The sequence below is a fragment of the Pygocentrus nattereri genome, chromosome 13, assembly GCF_015220715.1.
Source record: "Pygocentrus nattereri isolate fPygNat1 chromosome 13, fPygNat1.pri, whole genome shotgun sequence".
NCBI lineage: Eukaryota > Metazoa > Chordata > Actinopteri > Characiformes > Serrasalmidae > Pygocentrus > Pygocentrus nattereri.
In genome coordinates this window covers 13,379,582-13,396,623 of record NC_051223.1, presented here as the reverse complement: position 1 = coordinate 13,396,623, position 17,042 = coordinate 13,379,582, and the positions used below count along the sequence as shown (strand labels likewise).

The following is a 17,042-nucleotide window of genomic DNA, read 5'->3' as shown; positions in this document are numbered from 1 at the left end:
GATGTACAGCAGGTTAGGCTGATAAAGGATAGAGAGGGAAATGTACTAGTGAGTGAACAGAGAGTGTTGAGTAGATGGAAGGAGTACTTTGAAGAACTAATGAATGAGAAAAATGAGAGAGAGAGGAGGACAATGGGGGGAGAGATAGTGGATCAGGAAGTGCAGACAATTAGTAAGGTGGAAGTGAGGGCAGCTTTAAAAAGGATGAAGAATGGAAAGGCAGTTGGTCCAGATGACATACCTGTGGAAGTATGGAGATGTTTAGGAGAGAAGGCAGTGGACTTTTTAACCAGGTTGTTTAACAAACTCCTGGAGAGTGAGAGGATGCCTGATGAGTGGAGAAGCAGTGTACTGGTCTCCATTTTTAAGAACAAGGGTGATGTGCAGAGCTGCAGTAACTACAGAGGTATAAAGTTGATTAGCCACACCATGAAGGTATGGGAAAGAGTTGTGGAAGCAAGGCTAAGGCGAGAGGTTCAGATCAGTGAGCAGCAGTTTGATTTCATACCACAGATGCAATTTTTGCATTGAGAGTGTTGGTAGAGAAGTACAGAGAAGGTCAGAAGGAGCTGCATTGTGTCTTTGTGGATCTAGAGAAGGCATATGATAGGGTGCCAAGAGAGGAACTGTGGTACTGTATGAGGAAGTCAGGTGTAGCTGAAAAGTATGTTAGGGTGGTGCAGGACATGTATGAGGATAGTGAGACAGTGGTGAGGTGTGCAGTTGGAGTGACAAATGGTTTCAAGGTGAAGGTAGGGTTACATCAAAGATCAGCTTTGAGCCCTTTATTGACTGCAATGGTGATGGAAAGGTTGACAGATGAGGTCAGGCAGGAGGCTCCATGGACCATGATGTTTGCAGATGACATTGTAATCTGTGGTGAGAGTAGAGAGCAGGTGGAAGAGAATCTGGAGAGGTGGAGGTTGGCACTGGAGAGGAGAGGAATGAAGGTCAGCAGAGACCAGACGGAATACATGTGTGTGAATGAGAGGGAGGCAGGTGGAAAGGTGAAGATGCAAGGAGTAGAGGTCGTAAAGGTGGATGACTTCAAATATCTTGGGTCAACCACCCAGAGCAATGGACAGTGTAGAAAAGAGGTGAAGAAGAGGGTGCAGGCAGGATGGAGTGGGTGGAGACCGGTGTCAGGGCTGATGTGTGACAGAAGGATAGCAGCAAGAGTGAAAGGGAAGGTTTACAAGACAGTAGTGCATCCAGCTATGATGTATGGTTTGGAGACTGTGGCTCTGTCTAAAAGACAGGAGGCTGAGCTGGAGGTGGCGGAGATGAAGATGCTGAGATTTTCGTTGGGAGTGACAAGGATGCACAAGATTAGAAATGAGCAGATCAGAGGGACAGTGAAGGTGGAGCAGTTTGGAGATAAAGCCAGGGAGGCCAGGTTGAGATGGTTTGGACATGTGTTGAGGAGGAATAGTGGATATATTGGTCAAAGAATGTTGGAGATGGAGCTGCCGGGCAGAAGGAGAAGAGGTAGACCTCAGAGAAGGTTTATGGATGTAGTGAAGGTGGACATGGAGATGGTTGGTGTAAAAGTAGAGGAGGCAGTGGATAGGGCAAAATGGAGGCAGATGATCCGCTGTGGCGACCCCTAAAGGGAGCAGCTGAAAGAAGAAGAAGAAAAAAAAGAAGTGTGTGTGCGCGTGTGCCTGTATCTTTCATCAGTCCTCTGTGCTACCTTTGATTCTGCCTATACTTCAGTAATCACGGAAATCCTTATTTCAGTGCCTTTCTGAAACTTTTGTGTCTTTCGGTAGCTATTTACATAAATGACTGCAAGCATAATTACATTTAAAAGGTACAATAATTCTCTCTATGTAGGATTTTAATTTATTTTTTCTTAAGATTTTTTTTCAAGCAGCTGGTAGCAAAACTAATTATTTTGTGTTGTTCATCACATATACTCAAGTGCATTGTCAAACTGAGCTTCAACAGAATATTGTTGATGTAACAAAACCTTGTATCTCCAGAATAGTATCTTTTAAAAAGGAAAACATTTTCTTAACCCTGAAAATGTTGAGATTATTTTGAATCATTTCTGTTTATCCTTTTGTCATGAAATTTAAATACCATGTTAAGGGCACCTGGCATTTAAAAAGAGGCATACAAGGTTTTGTTACAACAGCAACAGTAAACCTATTATATTCAGCAATTTGATGACATCTTTATTTCCTTATGGTGAATGTAGTTTCCTATTTTCAACATAGACATCCTCTGAGAGCAGCAATAACTGCATGTTCCAAAATAATAAGTGTAAATATTATATTGACAGACATTATGTCCAAGCCCTCCGCGATTGTAGACTTCTCACTCTCATCCATACAGCTTGTGGATTCTTTTTACAGTGGGGGCTATAAGAACTGTAATGTTCTACTTTTTTTATTGCTTGTTTAGTTTGCTGCACGTTCATTTATCCATAGGTCAAGCACTATCTATTGTAGTCTGCCAAATTGTTGTTTAAAAGCCATTTAAAGGTGTTTTTGAATGAGAGCACTACTATCAAAGATTCTTTTATATCAACATACAGCATGTGAGCAGCAGGTCTTCAGCCTGCACTACAACAGATGGTTTGAAGTCTCGTTAGTAATTTTTTTACTTTGACAGCTTTACTGCCTGTTAGCAGTCTGTATTGCTACTGACTTGACTGCTTTTTCATTGTAAATTGTAAAGTATAAATTCCATGTTCTCATTATTCTGTTTCAGTAATTACATACAGCATAATTACGACAATTACATTATTTAAATAACAAAATGCACCATCCACTCCCCTGTTCAAATATGTAAACTAAGCTACAAAATAGCCTTTTTTTAAATTCATTGTCATTGTGATGTCACAAACATGAATACATTTACATGTGACCATCCATTCAGCCTACAGCAGTTTAGCCCAGTCATTCACGTTATAATAAGGAGTGTTGTTACTGTAGACAGACTGTAACAAGGTTGTAGGAGTAAAAGATGGAGGAGGCAAACTGTCTGTTTCTGTCTGTCAGGAAGGAAATGTATTATTGCAGCTTTCCAAAGACAGGAGCATCTGGAGTTCATTATTTTTTCTGATGATCATGTAAATATACATGACCGTTTTGGTACAAATGCTTATAAGTGGATTTCAGGGCAAATATAAGAAAACTGTAGAATACAATGAACCCTCTAGAGCTTTGTGGATTTGAATTGTCCAGTATAAGTCCCACTGCAGCAATTCTATCATGTCCTTGTGGTTGACCAGTGTGATAGCCTGCAGGGAACTGTGAGATAGTGGGATCTTATCACCTGCTTTCATATTTTCACAGGGACACTCCTGCTGCCAGTGAGAGTGGGAGCAAATCGGGCCGATCCAAAGCATCATCACGATTTCCTCGGCTAGGCCGCAGCTCTGGTCGTGAGGCCCGCAACCCCGAGCCCCAGAGCGGCGACCTTTAACCTTCCATTACCAATAAAGAACGACAGAGCTAATGACTTCTGAACTGTGGAATTCATGTTGGAGGTAATTTGTCAGTGTGGACGTAGGACAGGACAGCAGTCTCAAACCTCAGAACTCATCACTAGGACTGAATTAAGCTGACCACAGTAACTTTCTATTATGAGTGTATGCAGAGCCATCAGTGGGAACTAGCTGAGTCTAGATACAGGGGTCCAACAGAGATGGGGAAGTTTTGCCTACTTTTCTGTTCCTCTCTCGGTTTTTTTGTGGTGGAGCTTTCTGTTACTGTAGTGCCCCATGTTTTCTAGCAGATGTTGTTTTAGTGAAAAAGCAGGATGTAAACATGAAACATAACTTTGATGAAGCTGCATCCAGACTTGTGGCATCATCTCGAAATAACTTGCACATGGTCCTGTACTCAAGTCAACCAAAAAAAAGTACACACCTTTTTTCATGTTTTGTTACCAAAACATGATGACTTACAGTTATGCTTCACTGAATGCTTAATAGCTAAGCAAAAAACAATCATCTTCTGTTTTTACACTGCTTAATTATTGTTCAGTGATATATCAGGAGTGTGTAGATTGTAGCTGAATGTTTGATGATGGCTAAAGCAAAAAAAAATAATAATAATTGAATATGCTGCTCAAGGAACTGCAGGGAAAGTGATGGATTCTGCAGTCTGCCTGCTCATGTCTGTATTATACAGTGGATCTAGAAGTCCTTGGTGGAAATTTTGAGGATCCACTACTTTCTTTGATGACCTAGAATTTTATTACACACAGCCAAATGCACAGTGCACAGTGGGAAATGACTAGAATCCTATGTTGTAGGAGCTCTACTGAACAAATGAACAAAATCATGTTTTACTGTTTTAACTTGGAGCACAATGATGAACTTGTGTATACATGAATACAGTTTTCTTTAAACATAGTTTAACAAATGACAATGTTGCTTATCGACTGTTAATCTTATACTATACATCAACGTGAAAGAAATCATACTCAAATAAGTACATTGTTGAAATGCATTGTATATATTGGCATTGTCATTTACCTACATTAGCTTTCTGTTCACCTGTCAGTACCTGTTGCCATAACACAGCAGCTTAATACTGTACATCAGCCCTTTGTAATTCACCACTACTAAGCAGACTATCCAATGAATGTGTTCCCTCATATCAAACTGCTTCTGTACTCAGTTGTTATAACAGATAACAGCTGTTTTGCAGTGGCATGGCCGCCAGCCTTAAACAAGTAAAAAAAAAAGAAAAATGAATACATGAATAAATAAATAAAAAAAAACAAAGCCTTGCTATACTGTGTCAACTCTGGGGACCTTTTGGACTTGGACGGCAGGTAAGTATATGATGTCAGTGATGACATTTCTGTCTATTTAAAATGCCAACTTAAATGTAAGAATTTAAATGTACAATTTAAATGAAACAATTTAAATGTACATGTAAGAAAAAAGTCAAGGCCTATATTTGTATGCAATCTTTTAACCAACATCATGTTTACATAAATAATTTGTGGTTGGATGTTTTGAGCTGAGCCTGGTAAAATGTTTATATGAAAAAATGCACACGACTCACCATAATCTAATATTTAAAAGCATCCTCTTCACATTTAGGTGCTTATTGTTGGGTAATAATGAACTATATGTAATCTGGATTATGTTGTCTGACAGAAACCATGTACTTGTAATCAGTGTTGGATGCCTCTGATGGTGCATTTTTATGGGTTGTTGTTTTTAAGGATGTTTTTGATTAGGCAACTTCAGTAAATCAGTCTTTTAATCCTTCATCTATGGAGTATGCCCATAAATATGCATAAATGCCATGCCTCACCTCTATGACTGACAATTGCTTATCAGAAAGAAGGGACAGGTTATCACATCTCAATCCTCTGATAGTTTAAACTGTGTAATCAGTTAGCTGATTAGAAAATCAAATAAAGCAGTTAGACCAGAAATACACCAGAGGTAACCTGATTAGACTTTTTATTTAAAAGAGTAATTACTGATTACATTTTTAGTTGTGTAATTTATACTCGATACTAGATTACATTTCTTAAGTAATTTACCAAACACTGTCTCCATTAGGCTTCAGAAAGTCCAGTGCAAATGCACAGATTTATCAAAGTAAAAACTTACTTTTTGCCTTTTTCCGACAATGAAGTCATTAAGTATTATACTTGTATTTAGCTGCTTTTTTTCTTATTACCTTAAGTAAGAAAGGTCAGGGCAAGGTCTTCAAATCAAATATATTCAGAAAAACAGCTATGCTTATCTGCTACAGTTTCATGTTGCTTTTTCTGCTGTGTCTTAAGCTTTGAATGATGTAGTATGTTTGTCAGATAATGAGATTAGAAGGGATAGGGCAAGTTATCCATAATATCCCTAAATCTCTCCCAGTCAGTTGTACTATAAGAATAACATTCAATGGCCTGAAGATAATATTTAACTGTTTACCCGTTTAACATGATATGATATGAAGCTAATGTCATGTCATTAGATTCAGTCAAAACAGTGCTAATTCCAAGGCTAAATAAACATCGTTGCAGTTCAGACGGTGTTTATGAAATCAGTGTACTCATTGTCAGTTGACCAGAAAATGTGGACATGTGCAGTTAGGAGTGGATGACTGTTCTTGGCAGTTGTGTATGTATGTTGTCTATGTACAGTGAAGCATGCACAGGCTTTCATACATCAGCACCTTCATGTAACATCAGCTTTATTCAAGGCTGGAAATCTGTCAGTAAGGTGGTCTTCTAACAGACTCACACTTGTTTCACTTGGGATCTTGCCAAACACATTATATATGTTGCTGACAAAACTGCCAGCTTAGGCCCAGGTCTAGGCCTTCGCTGGCTTACCTGCCTCCAACACACTATTTACAGACACATCTGCATCTTTAGGCCAAAATGTTTTTTTTTGCTCATACAGTACATTTAGCCTATTTCTTTTGTGCAACTGAATATGATCTCCATGCACTGTCCTTTGTCTGCAGGGCACAAGCAGCAAAGCTAACCTTGCTTAATACAAGGTTGTTGTATAATTAGCTTCTTCAGTAGTGGCAATATGAATATAACAAAAAGAAAGCCTTAGCTAGATACAATTGAATTATGAGACCCTGGCAGCTAGAGAGCAGACAAATATGGCTCATTTCAAAAGGATTTATGTTTAATAGTACAGTTGCCAGCTCCTTAATTCAGGTGATTCAGAAAATGTAGGTCAAAAATGTAACCATTTCAGTGAGAAAACTCAGACCCGTCTAAATTACCCACAAACAAACTGAACTTGGATCACTTCCTGGGCTACTAGAGGCTGTCTGTTAGAGTGAATTTGTTGTGGTTAAAAGACCTTAAAAGTACACAGACAGGAAAAACATGCACAGAAATAGGTGTACCCTATACACATTTTTGTATGTTGAAAGACAGAAGAACAGGGACGCAGGAAGGTGTTTGGGACGTTGGGAAATTAAATTTGAAGTTTTAAGCAGTATATATGTAACGTGACTGATGACGTCATGCAAAGTGATTTGCTCATCTGACTGACACATCAAAACACCGCTCTCTTGTTCTGAACAAACGTCATGCAAATGAGCTGAGCAGTGACCAGTCATATTGCTAATATGTGGTAGAGTAACCGATTGTGTCATGGTAAATGGGTGAGATGCTGGAATAGAAACAAAGCAGGACATACAGTTGATAAAGTGTTATTATTACATTACATTTTTTTTAAATGAAAAAAACATAATATTAGGCTCAGAACTGGCCTCTTTGAACCTCAACCCCCAACGCACCCCCAAAACAGCAGTTTTCACCTCATTATAGTGAAAATATTTTCACTTTAACAGAGGATCACTACTACTTCTTCTTTCGGCTGCTCCCTTTAGGGGTTGCCACAGCGGATCATCTGCCTCCATCTTGCCCTATCCATTGCCTCCTCTACTTTCACACCAACCATCTCCATGTCCACCTTCACTACATCCATAAACCTTCTCTGAGGTCTACCTCTTCTTCTGCCCGGCAGCTCCATCTCCAACATTCTTTGCCCAATATATCCACTATTCCTCCTCAACACATGTCCAAACCATCTCAACCTGGCCTCTCTGGCTTTATCTCCAAACTGCTCCACCTTCACTGTCCCTCTGATCTGCTCATTTCTAATCTTGTCCAGCCTTGTCACTCCCAACGAAAATCTCAGCATCTTCATCTCCGCCACCTCCAGCTCAGCCTCCTGTCTTTTAGACAGAGGCACAGTCTCCAAACCATACATCATAGCAGGACGCACTACTGTCTTGTAAACCTTCCCTTTCACTCTTGCTGCTATCCTTCTGTCACACATCAGCCCTGACATCCATCTCCACCCACTCCATCCTGCCTGCACCCTCTTCCTCACCTCTTTTTTGCACTGTCCATTGCTCTGGATGGTTGACCCAAGATATTTGAAGTCATCCACCTTTACGAATTCTACTCCTTGCATCTTCACCTTTCCAGCTGCCTCCCTCTCATTCACACACATGTATTCCGTTTTATCTCTACTGACCTTCATTCCTCCTCTCCAGTGCAAACCTCCACCTCTCCAGATTCTCTTCCACCTGCTCTCTACTCTCACCACAGATTACAATGTCATCTGCAAACATCATGGTCCATGGAGCCTCCTGCCTGACCTCATCTGTCAACCTGTCCATCACCATTGCAATCAATAAAGGGCTCAAAGCTGATCCCTGATATAGGGTTACCTTGACCTTACCTTCACCTTGAAACCATTTGTCACTCCAACTGCACACCTCACCACTGTCTCACTACCCTCATACATGTCCTGCACCACCCTAACATAATTTTCAGCTACACCTGACTTCCTCATACAGTACCACAGTTCCTGTCTTGGCACCCTATCATATGCCTTCTCTAGATCCACAAAGACACATTGTAGCTCCTTCTGACCTTCTCTGTACTTCTCTACCAACACTCTCAACGCATCTGTGGTACTCTTTCTGGGCATGAAACCAAACTGCTGCTCACTGATCTGAACCTCTCACCTTATCCTTGCTTCAACAACTCTTTCCCATACCTTCATGGTGTGGCTAATCAACTTTATACCTCTGTAGTTACTGCAGCACTGCACATCACCCTTGTTCTTAAAAATGGGGACCAGTACACTACTTCTCCACTCATCAGGCATCCTCTCACTCTCCAGGATTTTGTTAAACAACCTGGTTAAGAAGTCCACTGCCTTCTCTCCTAAACATCTGGACCAACTGCCTTTCCATTCTTCATCCCTCACTTCCACCTTACTAATTCTCTGCACTTCCTGATCCACTATCTCTCCCCCCGTTGTCCTCCTCTCTCTCTCGTTTTCCTCATTCATTAGTTCCTCAAAGTACTCCTTCCATCTACTCAACACTCTCTGTTCACTCACTAGTACATTTCCCTCTCTATCCTTTATCAGCCTAACCTGCTGTACATCCTTTCCAGCTCTATCTCTCTGTTTAGCCAAACGATACAAGTCCTTTACTCCTTCTTTACCGTCCAGCCTCTCATACAGCTCATCATAGGCCTGAGTCTTTGCCTTTGCCTCCATTCTTTTCGCTATGCGACTAGCCTCACAGTACTCCTGCCTACTTCCTTCATCTCTCTGGTTATCCCACTTTTTCTTAGCTGCCTTCTTCTTCTGAATACTCTCCTGGACTTCCTCATTCCACCACCAACTTTCCTTGTCTTCTTTCCTCTGACCAGATGAAACACCCAACACATTTTTGCCAGTTTCTATCACCACCTTAGCTGTAGTTTCCCAGTCCTCAGGTAGCTCCTCACTGCCCCCAAGGGCCTGTTGCAATTTTTCCCTGAACTGCCTGCAACCATCCTCCTCCTTCAGCTTCCACCATCTAATCTTTGGCTCTGTCTTCACTCTCTTCCTCTTTGTTTCTAATCTCATTCTACAGACCATCACCCTATGCTGCCTTGCTACACTTTCCCCTGGTACCACTTTACAATCTCCAATCTCCTTTAGGTGGCATCTCCTGCTAAGGATATAATCCACCTGTGTGCACCTCCCTCCACTCTTGTATGTCACCCTGTGTTCTTCCCTCTTCTGAAAATACATGTTCACCACAGCCATTTCCATTCTCTTTGCAAAATCTACAACCATCTGACCTTCCGCATTTCTGTCTTTCACACCAGACATACCCAGCACATCTTCATCCCCTCTGTTCCCTTCACCAACATGTCCATTGAAGTCTGCACCAATCACTAATCTCTCCTCTCTAGGGACACCATCTACCACTTCATCCATCTTACTCCAAAATTCCTCTTTCTCCTCTAATTGATAACCAACCTGTGGTGCATATGAACTGACCACATTCAAAATTACACCATCAACCTCCAACTTCAGGCTCATCATCCTGTCTGACACTCTCTTTACATCCAGAACACTTTTCACAAGCTGTTCTTTTAGGATTATCCCTACTCCATTTCTCTTCCTCTCTACACCATAATAGAACAGTTTGAATCCACCTCCAATGTTCCTGGCCTTGCTTCCTTTCCATCTGGTCTCCTGGACACACAGAATATCTACTTTCCTTCTCTCCATCATGTCTGCAAGCTCTCTGCCTTTACCAGTCATTGTCCCTATGTTCAGAGTCCCTACTCTAACCTCCACACTGCTGCCTTTCCTTCTCTCTCGCTGCCTTCTAACCTGCCTTCCTCCTCTCCTCTTTGATGGTCTTCGACCTACAGTAGTCCAATTTCCACCGGCACCCTGCTGGTCAACAGCACCGGTGGCAGTCATTGTTAACCCGATCCAGTATGGCAATCATATTTGTGATCCGCATGATAGTTTTGGCACAAGTTTTACGCCGGATACCCTTCCTGACACAACCCTCACCATTTATCCGGGCTTGGGACCGGCACCAGAAGTACACAAAGTACACCCCTAATGGCTGGTTTAGAGGATGACTACTATAGATTTTGAAAGTATACAAATATTAACTCTGCTCTGAAATTATTATAAAGTTCAGAACATTTTATTATTATTAGAAATTTCTATTCTTCAATCATACAAGCAAACAAAAATTATAAGGTGGAATAAAGGAGGGGAAAAGAAGATATTGGGAGGAAATAAAGAAAAAATGTAATATTTGTACCCTCAGAGAATGAATTGAGTTTTAGCTATTTATAATACCTGCCATATATATTTATTTGTGTGTGTGTGTGTGTGTGTGTGTGTGTGTGTGTGTGAGTGTGTGTGTGAGTCTGTGCGTGAGTGACCAGGAAAATTTGGGTAGAGGCACCACAGGCCGATGGACGTTACGGTGGTTGTAGAACGTTAAGTGTTGACCGTGTTTTTTCATAGTTTTTTCATAGTTTTTCGTGAGATTTGTTTTTGATAGATGCTGAGATTTTTTCATTGCTATGTGTTCTATTAGAAAGTTTTTCCATTGATTGATGATCTTTTTCCTTGTTTGTCAGAATAGTCTTTTTAGTGATGGTTAGCACCACCAAAAGTGTTCTGTTTTCTTCCTTGTTTAGATGGACTGATGATGTGTCACCTAACAGACAGAGTGATGGGGATGGGGAGATGGGTTGTTTTAACAGTGGAGTTAGTTGATTTATAATAAGTTGCCAGATATTCTTGACTGGTGTGCAATACCACAAGGCATGTATGTAATTGTCAGGAGTGTTTAGTGAAGAGTGTGTACAGATTTCAGAGTCTATTATTCCCAATTTGTAGAGCCTTTGCCCAGTGTAGTGTACTCTCTGAATTACCTTATATTGTGTGATCTGGAGGTTAGTATTGTTAGTCATGCTAAAGTGTTTTCCAGAATGTTTGTCCAGAGGTTGGTAGAGGGAGTAACCGAGAGATCTTCTTCCCACTTTTTCCTTGGTACATAAATTGGTCTAACTCGAATGGGAATTTATGAATTTTAGATAATATTTTTTTGAGGAGGAGATGTCTAGGAATTTTGAAATTAGTGGACTTAGTTCTAGTGTATCTTTTGTTTGTAATTTTTGAGTTTAATATGGATCTAAGCTGATGATATTCCAGCAACTGGTTACTCTCAATGTCGTATACCTGGGTTAAATGTGAAATGGTCACAAAGTTTTTATTTTGTAGAATGTGATGTAAGTGTGTAATACGTTTGTCTTTCCATTTGTGTAAATCTGTTGTATTTTTCATGGCAGGAAAGTCAGGGTTGTGCCATATGGGTGAGTGTTTGAAGGGTGAAATTATCGTGTCAGTGATCTTGTGCAGTTTCCACCAAGCTGTCATTGTTGATGCTAACATTGGGTTTTTGAAACGGGAGTGTCGTTTGAGTGTTGTACTAATGAATGGTAAGTCTGAGAGTCTTATTTCATTATTTGAAGCTTCTACTGCTCTCCCTAATTCATCTGTTTGATTAGCCTTTATCCATTTTATTATGTATTGTAATTGATTTGCTAGGAAGTATTATTGGAAATTGTTGGCTTTGAGGCCTGCCTGGGTTCTGTGCTTCAGTAATGTAACTAATTTGATCCTAGGTGGATTATTTTTCCAGTAAAATTTGAAGATAATAGATTCTAAGGTTTTGAACCAGGTAGAGTGAGGTTGAATTGGAATTACTGAGAAAAAATAGTTTACTTTTGGTAATATGATCATTTTGATTGTAGACATTCTGCCAATAAGGGATAATGGACAGTTCATCCGGCATTTGAGGCCATTGTTTATATTTGAGAGTAATGCGTTAAAATTAAGTTTAGGTAGCTCTGATAGCTGGGAGAAAACGTTGATACCCAGATATGTGATGTATTGGGTGCTCAAGGGGATAGGAAGAGACTGTGCTGCTATGTAAGTTCATGTTGATTGGTAGTGTCATAGATTTTGTCCATTTAATAGAGTAATTTGAGATTTTGGAGTATTTTTCAATAATTTGTATTGTTTGAGGAATTGATGTGGGGGGATTCTGCAAAAAGAGTAGGATGTCATCTGCATATAAACTGATTTTGTGTTCTACAGTTTGGGTTTGGATACCTTTTATGTTTGTGTTTTGTCGTATAGCTGCTGCCAATGGTTCTATAAAAATTGAGAATAGGAGGGGTGACAGGGGGCATCCTTGCTTAGTACCTCTGTGCATTGTGAAATTTTGTGATGTTAGTCCATTAGTATTAACTGTGATCTTGGGTGCAGTGTAAAGAATTTTTATCCAGTTAATAAATGATTCTCTGAATCCTATTTTGTGCAAAGTGGTGAACAAGAATTTCCAATTGACTTTATCAAAAGCTTTCTCTGCATCTAATGTGACTATTGCAGTTTCTGATTTGTGAATCAATGTGTGATATATCAGGTTAAGTAGTCTGAGCATGTTAGTGGTTGAGTGTCTTCCTTTGATGAAGCCAGTCTGATCGGGATGTATAAGTGATGGGATAGCTGTTTCTAATCTAGTCGCCAAGGTCTTGCTTGTCATTTTTATGTCTGTGTTAATGAGTGATACTGGACGGTAGCTGGAGGGTAGTGTGCGGTCTTTGTTAAGTTTGAGATGAAGTGAAATTATAGCAGTATTCATTTCAGATGGTAAAATCTTGTTATACTTTATTTCAGCAGTCATTCTATTGAATAGTGGGGCGAGTATTGTCCAGAAGTGTTTATAAAATTCAGTAGGAAAGCCGTTAGGACCAAGTGCATTATTATTAGACATGTTTTGAAGGGCATTATAAAGTTCTTCTGATGTTATTGTTTTTTTCAGTATTTGTGTTTGTTCTTTGGTCAGTCTTGGAAGGTTTATGTTATCAAGAAAAGTGCCAATGTCTTCTGTTTCTGGATTGTGTTCTTGTGAGTATAGATTTTTATAAAATTTTCTGAATACATGATTGATCTCTTCTGGTACATATTTTGTGTCTCATCCTTGATTATTGGTATTGTTGTTTTTCTATTGTTGTTTTACTAGATTAGCCAGGGGTTTTCCACATTTGTTGCTGTGTTCAAAATTTTTGTGTCTTAATTGTTGTATTAGGAATTGAGTCTTCTTATTTATGAGTTCGTTGTATTGTGTGTTACATTTTCTTAGCTTATTTTCAGTTTTATCTGTGGGGTTGTTTAACATCTTATTTGATAAGAAATTACAGTCTTGAAATCAGGGGTTGCTGCAACACACTCAGCACCCCATTTCCTGCATCTTTCTCTAAAATGTTTTCCCCTAACCCCCTGACTATCATGAAATCACTGTAAAGCATGACCATGTGTAGCTAATTGATTCTGTAAAACAGCAGCAAACAACATAATATACAGTGTAATAAAATACAATGGAATGAAGTACAGTGTTCAATAAACTATCATTTAGAGTAAAGATGATTTCATGATTTCCAAAAAAGTCAGGACACTTTGCAAAATACAAATAAAAATGGAATGCAATGATGTGATCATATGAATCCAGTGAAATGTTATGAAATTGTATTGCCTATTTTAAATTTGATTCCAGCAACACATTGCAAAAAAGTTGGGACAGAGTCAGCAAAAGAATTAAGTTGTGTAATGCTAAAAGAACACCTGTTGGAACATCTCACAACTAATTAGGTTAAATGGCAACAGCTTAGTAACATGATTGGGTATTAAAAAGAGCATCCCAGAGAATCCGAGTCTTTCAGAAGTAGAGAGGGGGAGGGCTTAACCACTCAGTGAAAGACTGTGTGAACAAATAGTGCAAGAATCCAAAAATATAGGTTCTCAATGTAAAATATCAACTTGAAAATTTCATCACACAAGGTACATAACATCATAATTTTTTTTTATAATCCTGAGAAATTGTATATAAGGGACAAAGCCAAAAACTAATATGGCCTGACCATGAACTCAGGCACTCAGGCAGCACTGCATTAAAAACAGATACGGTTCTGTAGTGGAAATCACTGCATGGGCCCAGGCTGCATCACAAATTTAATGTAAAAGAAGAAACCGTTTATAAGCAGGATCCAGAAATGTCACTACCTTCTGTGAGCCTTAGCTAATTTTAGACGGACTGAAGCAATATGAAAAAGTGTCCTGTGGTCCGACAAATGAAAATTTGAAATTCTTTTTGGAAATCATGGATGCTGTGTCCTCTGGGCCAAAGGTTTAAGAGGACTTAGGAGCAGCTGACAGGATTGTAAATAAAACATCATTTGCATAAGAAGTCTGGAAGATGAGCCAGATTTGGAGATTCTCATAAAAAACATTTCATTGCAGGGAACTGCATGCCTCTGCCCACAACCAAACAATTTTTTTTACAGTTTTTTTTTCCTTTCAACTTTTCTTTAAACTTGAAACAAAGATGATAGTGGAAGGCAACATTATCCCAAAGAATGGCAAACCCTATGCCTAAGTATAAGAGGGGTGACCTTGGCATACATACCTTACCAAACAATCACACATATATAATACATACCATGCTGAACTAAGTAAATGAAAAAAAAACAGTTTAATCAATCATGGCTTATCCACAACAGGAAGTGGAAGAATGATCCAACGGAAAAGTAAGCTGACACACTGCAGTATCCATTGTGCATTTAAAACAATCGTAATATGCAAGTCTAACATTACACAAATACTCTTAATTCTAAATACTCTGGCTTGTGGTTTGTCATCATTTGAGACAATGATTCTTTTCACATGTTTTTGTAATAGCACAGGTGAAATTTTAATTAATTTTATGTGTAGTAAATATCTCTAGAATCTTAATCTATTTACAAGACACACACACACACCTTATAAGCTGCTTCTCCTTCTGGATCGCAGGCTATTTACAACATATTTTGTTAAATTATCTGAATTGATTTGACCTCCAAATATGAGGTATTTTGGAAGTGAAATTTATTACATTTTTTTGAGTGATCGAGAGCTCATTATTTTGGACACTTCAAAAATTTATAACAAATGATCTGAAAGCTATGAAATTGCACAGGACTAGAATTCATTATATTCCTCATCACCAAACTGGCTTCATCTTGCTTAAAATATGATGTATAATTCAAATCTTTAACAGGAATATTTGTAAACATTTAATTACCTTTAGGTTGACTAAATTGAATGTACAAATTGAATGCAAATATTGTTGTTTCAAAAAAGTACTGTGCACACTTTGGTCCACACAGTCCATATATGGAAAGTAAGCTGTAGAAACTGTTTGAAATTCATTATATTCATTGTGGTTGTAAAGTCATAACTATGAACATATTTAAATATGATCATCTGTTCATATTGCAGTGATACTGCAGATAGTGGGTACTAGTTATTTTAGTGTAAGACGCCCCCCTGCATTAATGGTTATGCTGATCCTCGCTGAGGCAAATGTCTTGCAGCCTGCCAAAGGTTTCAGACATCTGAAAGTCTATTTTGCAAGGTTCCAGGTTGATGTTTGTTTCTTTTCTGACGTTCCTGAGGATTTTATCCCACTTTGCTTTTAGAATGTAGTGCCTCATTGTATCAACCAATCAGTACAAAGTTAATTTACATATATATCAATCAGTCTCAAAAGACACTTCAACAAAATGTTTGATTATTTCTAAGGGATAAAGAGATGTTGGTAAGTGTTCGTGTAAAAATATAGTGTAACTGTTTTTGGGTGCATAAAACCATACAAATGTTCTATGTCGACTTGAGAGGAAGAATGAAATACAATGAAAAATCGAGCCCTTTAAAACTTCTGCTATAGTGTTGCTTGAGTAAGAACGGGCTTTCACACGGAGCACACGGGAACGTTTTAAGCTCCTCCAGACTGCTCTTGCTGAAGTCCAGCTTGCTACCTCAAACTAACTAACGCACTTTAAGTGCTGTTTCAGACCATTTCGGGGCTAGTTTCGGTCAGGGGGTCGTGGCAAACCCCCTCACGTACACACTCGCGGCATATAAAGAAAGTCTGGTCGCGCTGATCTCGCAACACGCTAACAGCTGTTTGCAATTTACACTCCTATTTACCACGCCCAGTCGCTGAGGCGTCAGCCGTTGTGTGAAGACCCCCTCGTGTGAAGACCTGCGAGTCTACCTGCACGAGTTCACCGAGCAAGGCTGCCAGTCCTGCGGCCTCCCAAAATGTGCTTCCAACACATCCCCGTTATCTGCGGTATGCACAGAAGGCACAAAATAACACACAGGCGCCAGAATCATTCTAACTTAAGGCCACTATGGCAAACCACGCCCACTGCTGCCTCATTCTCAGTTGGGCTGTGGAACTGCCAGTCAGCCATTAACAAAGCTGACTTTATCGCCTCTTATGCCAATCATTTATCATTATAATTACTGGCTCTGACTGAAACCTGGATTAAACCAGAAAACACTGCTACTCCGGCGGCACTATCAAACAATTATTCCTTCTCTCATACCTCTGGGTGGGTACTGGCCTACTGATTGCAAATGGCTTGAAACACTCGCCACTGCTACCAACAAATACGTACACCTCTTTTGAGTATCATGCCACGCTGGTTAATACTCCAGCTAAACTTGGCATTATTGTCATCTATCATCCTCCTGGGCAAATGGGCGAGTTTACAAATTAACTTGATATGCTGCTTTCTTCTGTCCCAGATCAAGACTGTCCCATGCTTATTCTAGGTGAACACCCACCTTGACAGTCCGTGCTCCACAGACTTCATAT

The 17,042-nt window shown here is 39.5% G+C and overlaps 1 protein-coding gene across 2 annotated transcripts in view; it reads left to right on the top strand.

Annotated features, from left to right (window-relative positions):
- The window catches only part of snx29 (sorting nexin 29), a 185,348-nt gene extending 180,595 nt beyond the window's left edge, over positions 1–4,753 (top strand). For both annotated transcript variants that reach the window (XM_017705474.2, XM_017705476.2), the window contains one exon: positions 3,306–4,753. In XM_017705474.2, coding sequence (XP_017560963.1) covers positions 3,306–3,435 — 130 coding nt within the window. In that variant the 3' untranslated portion in view covers positions 3,436–4,753. The remainder of the gene's footprint in view (positions 1–3,305) is intronic.
- Positions 4,754–17,042: the final 12,289 nt, after the last annotated feature.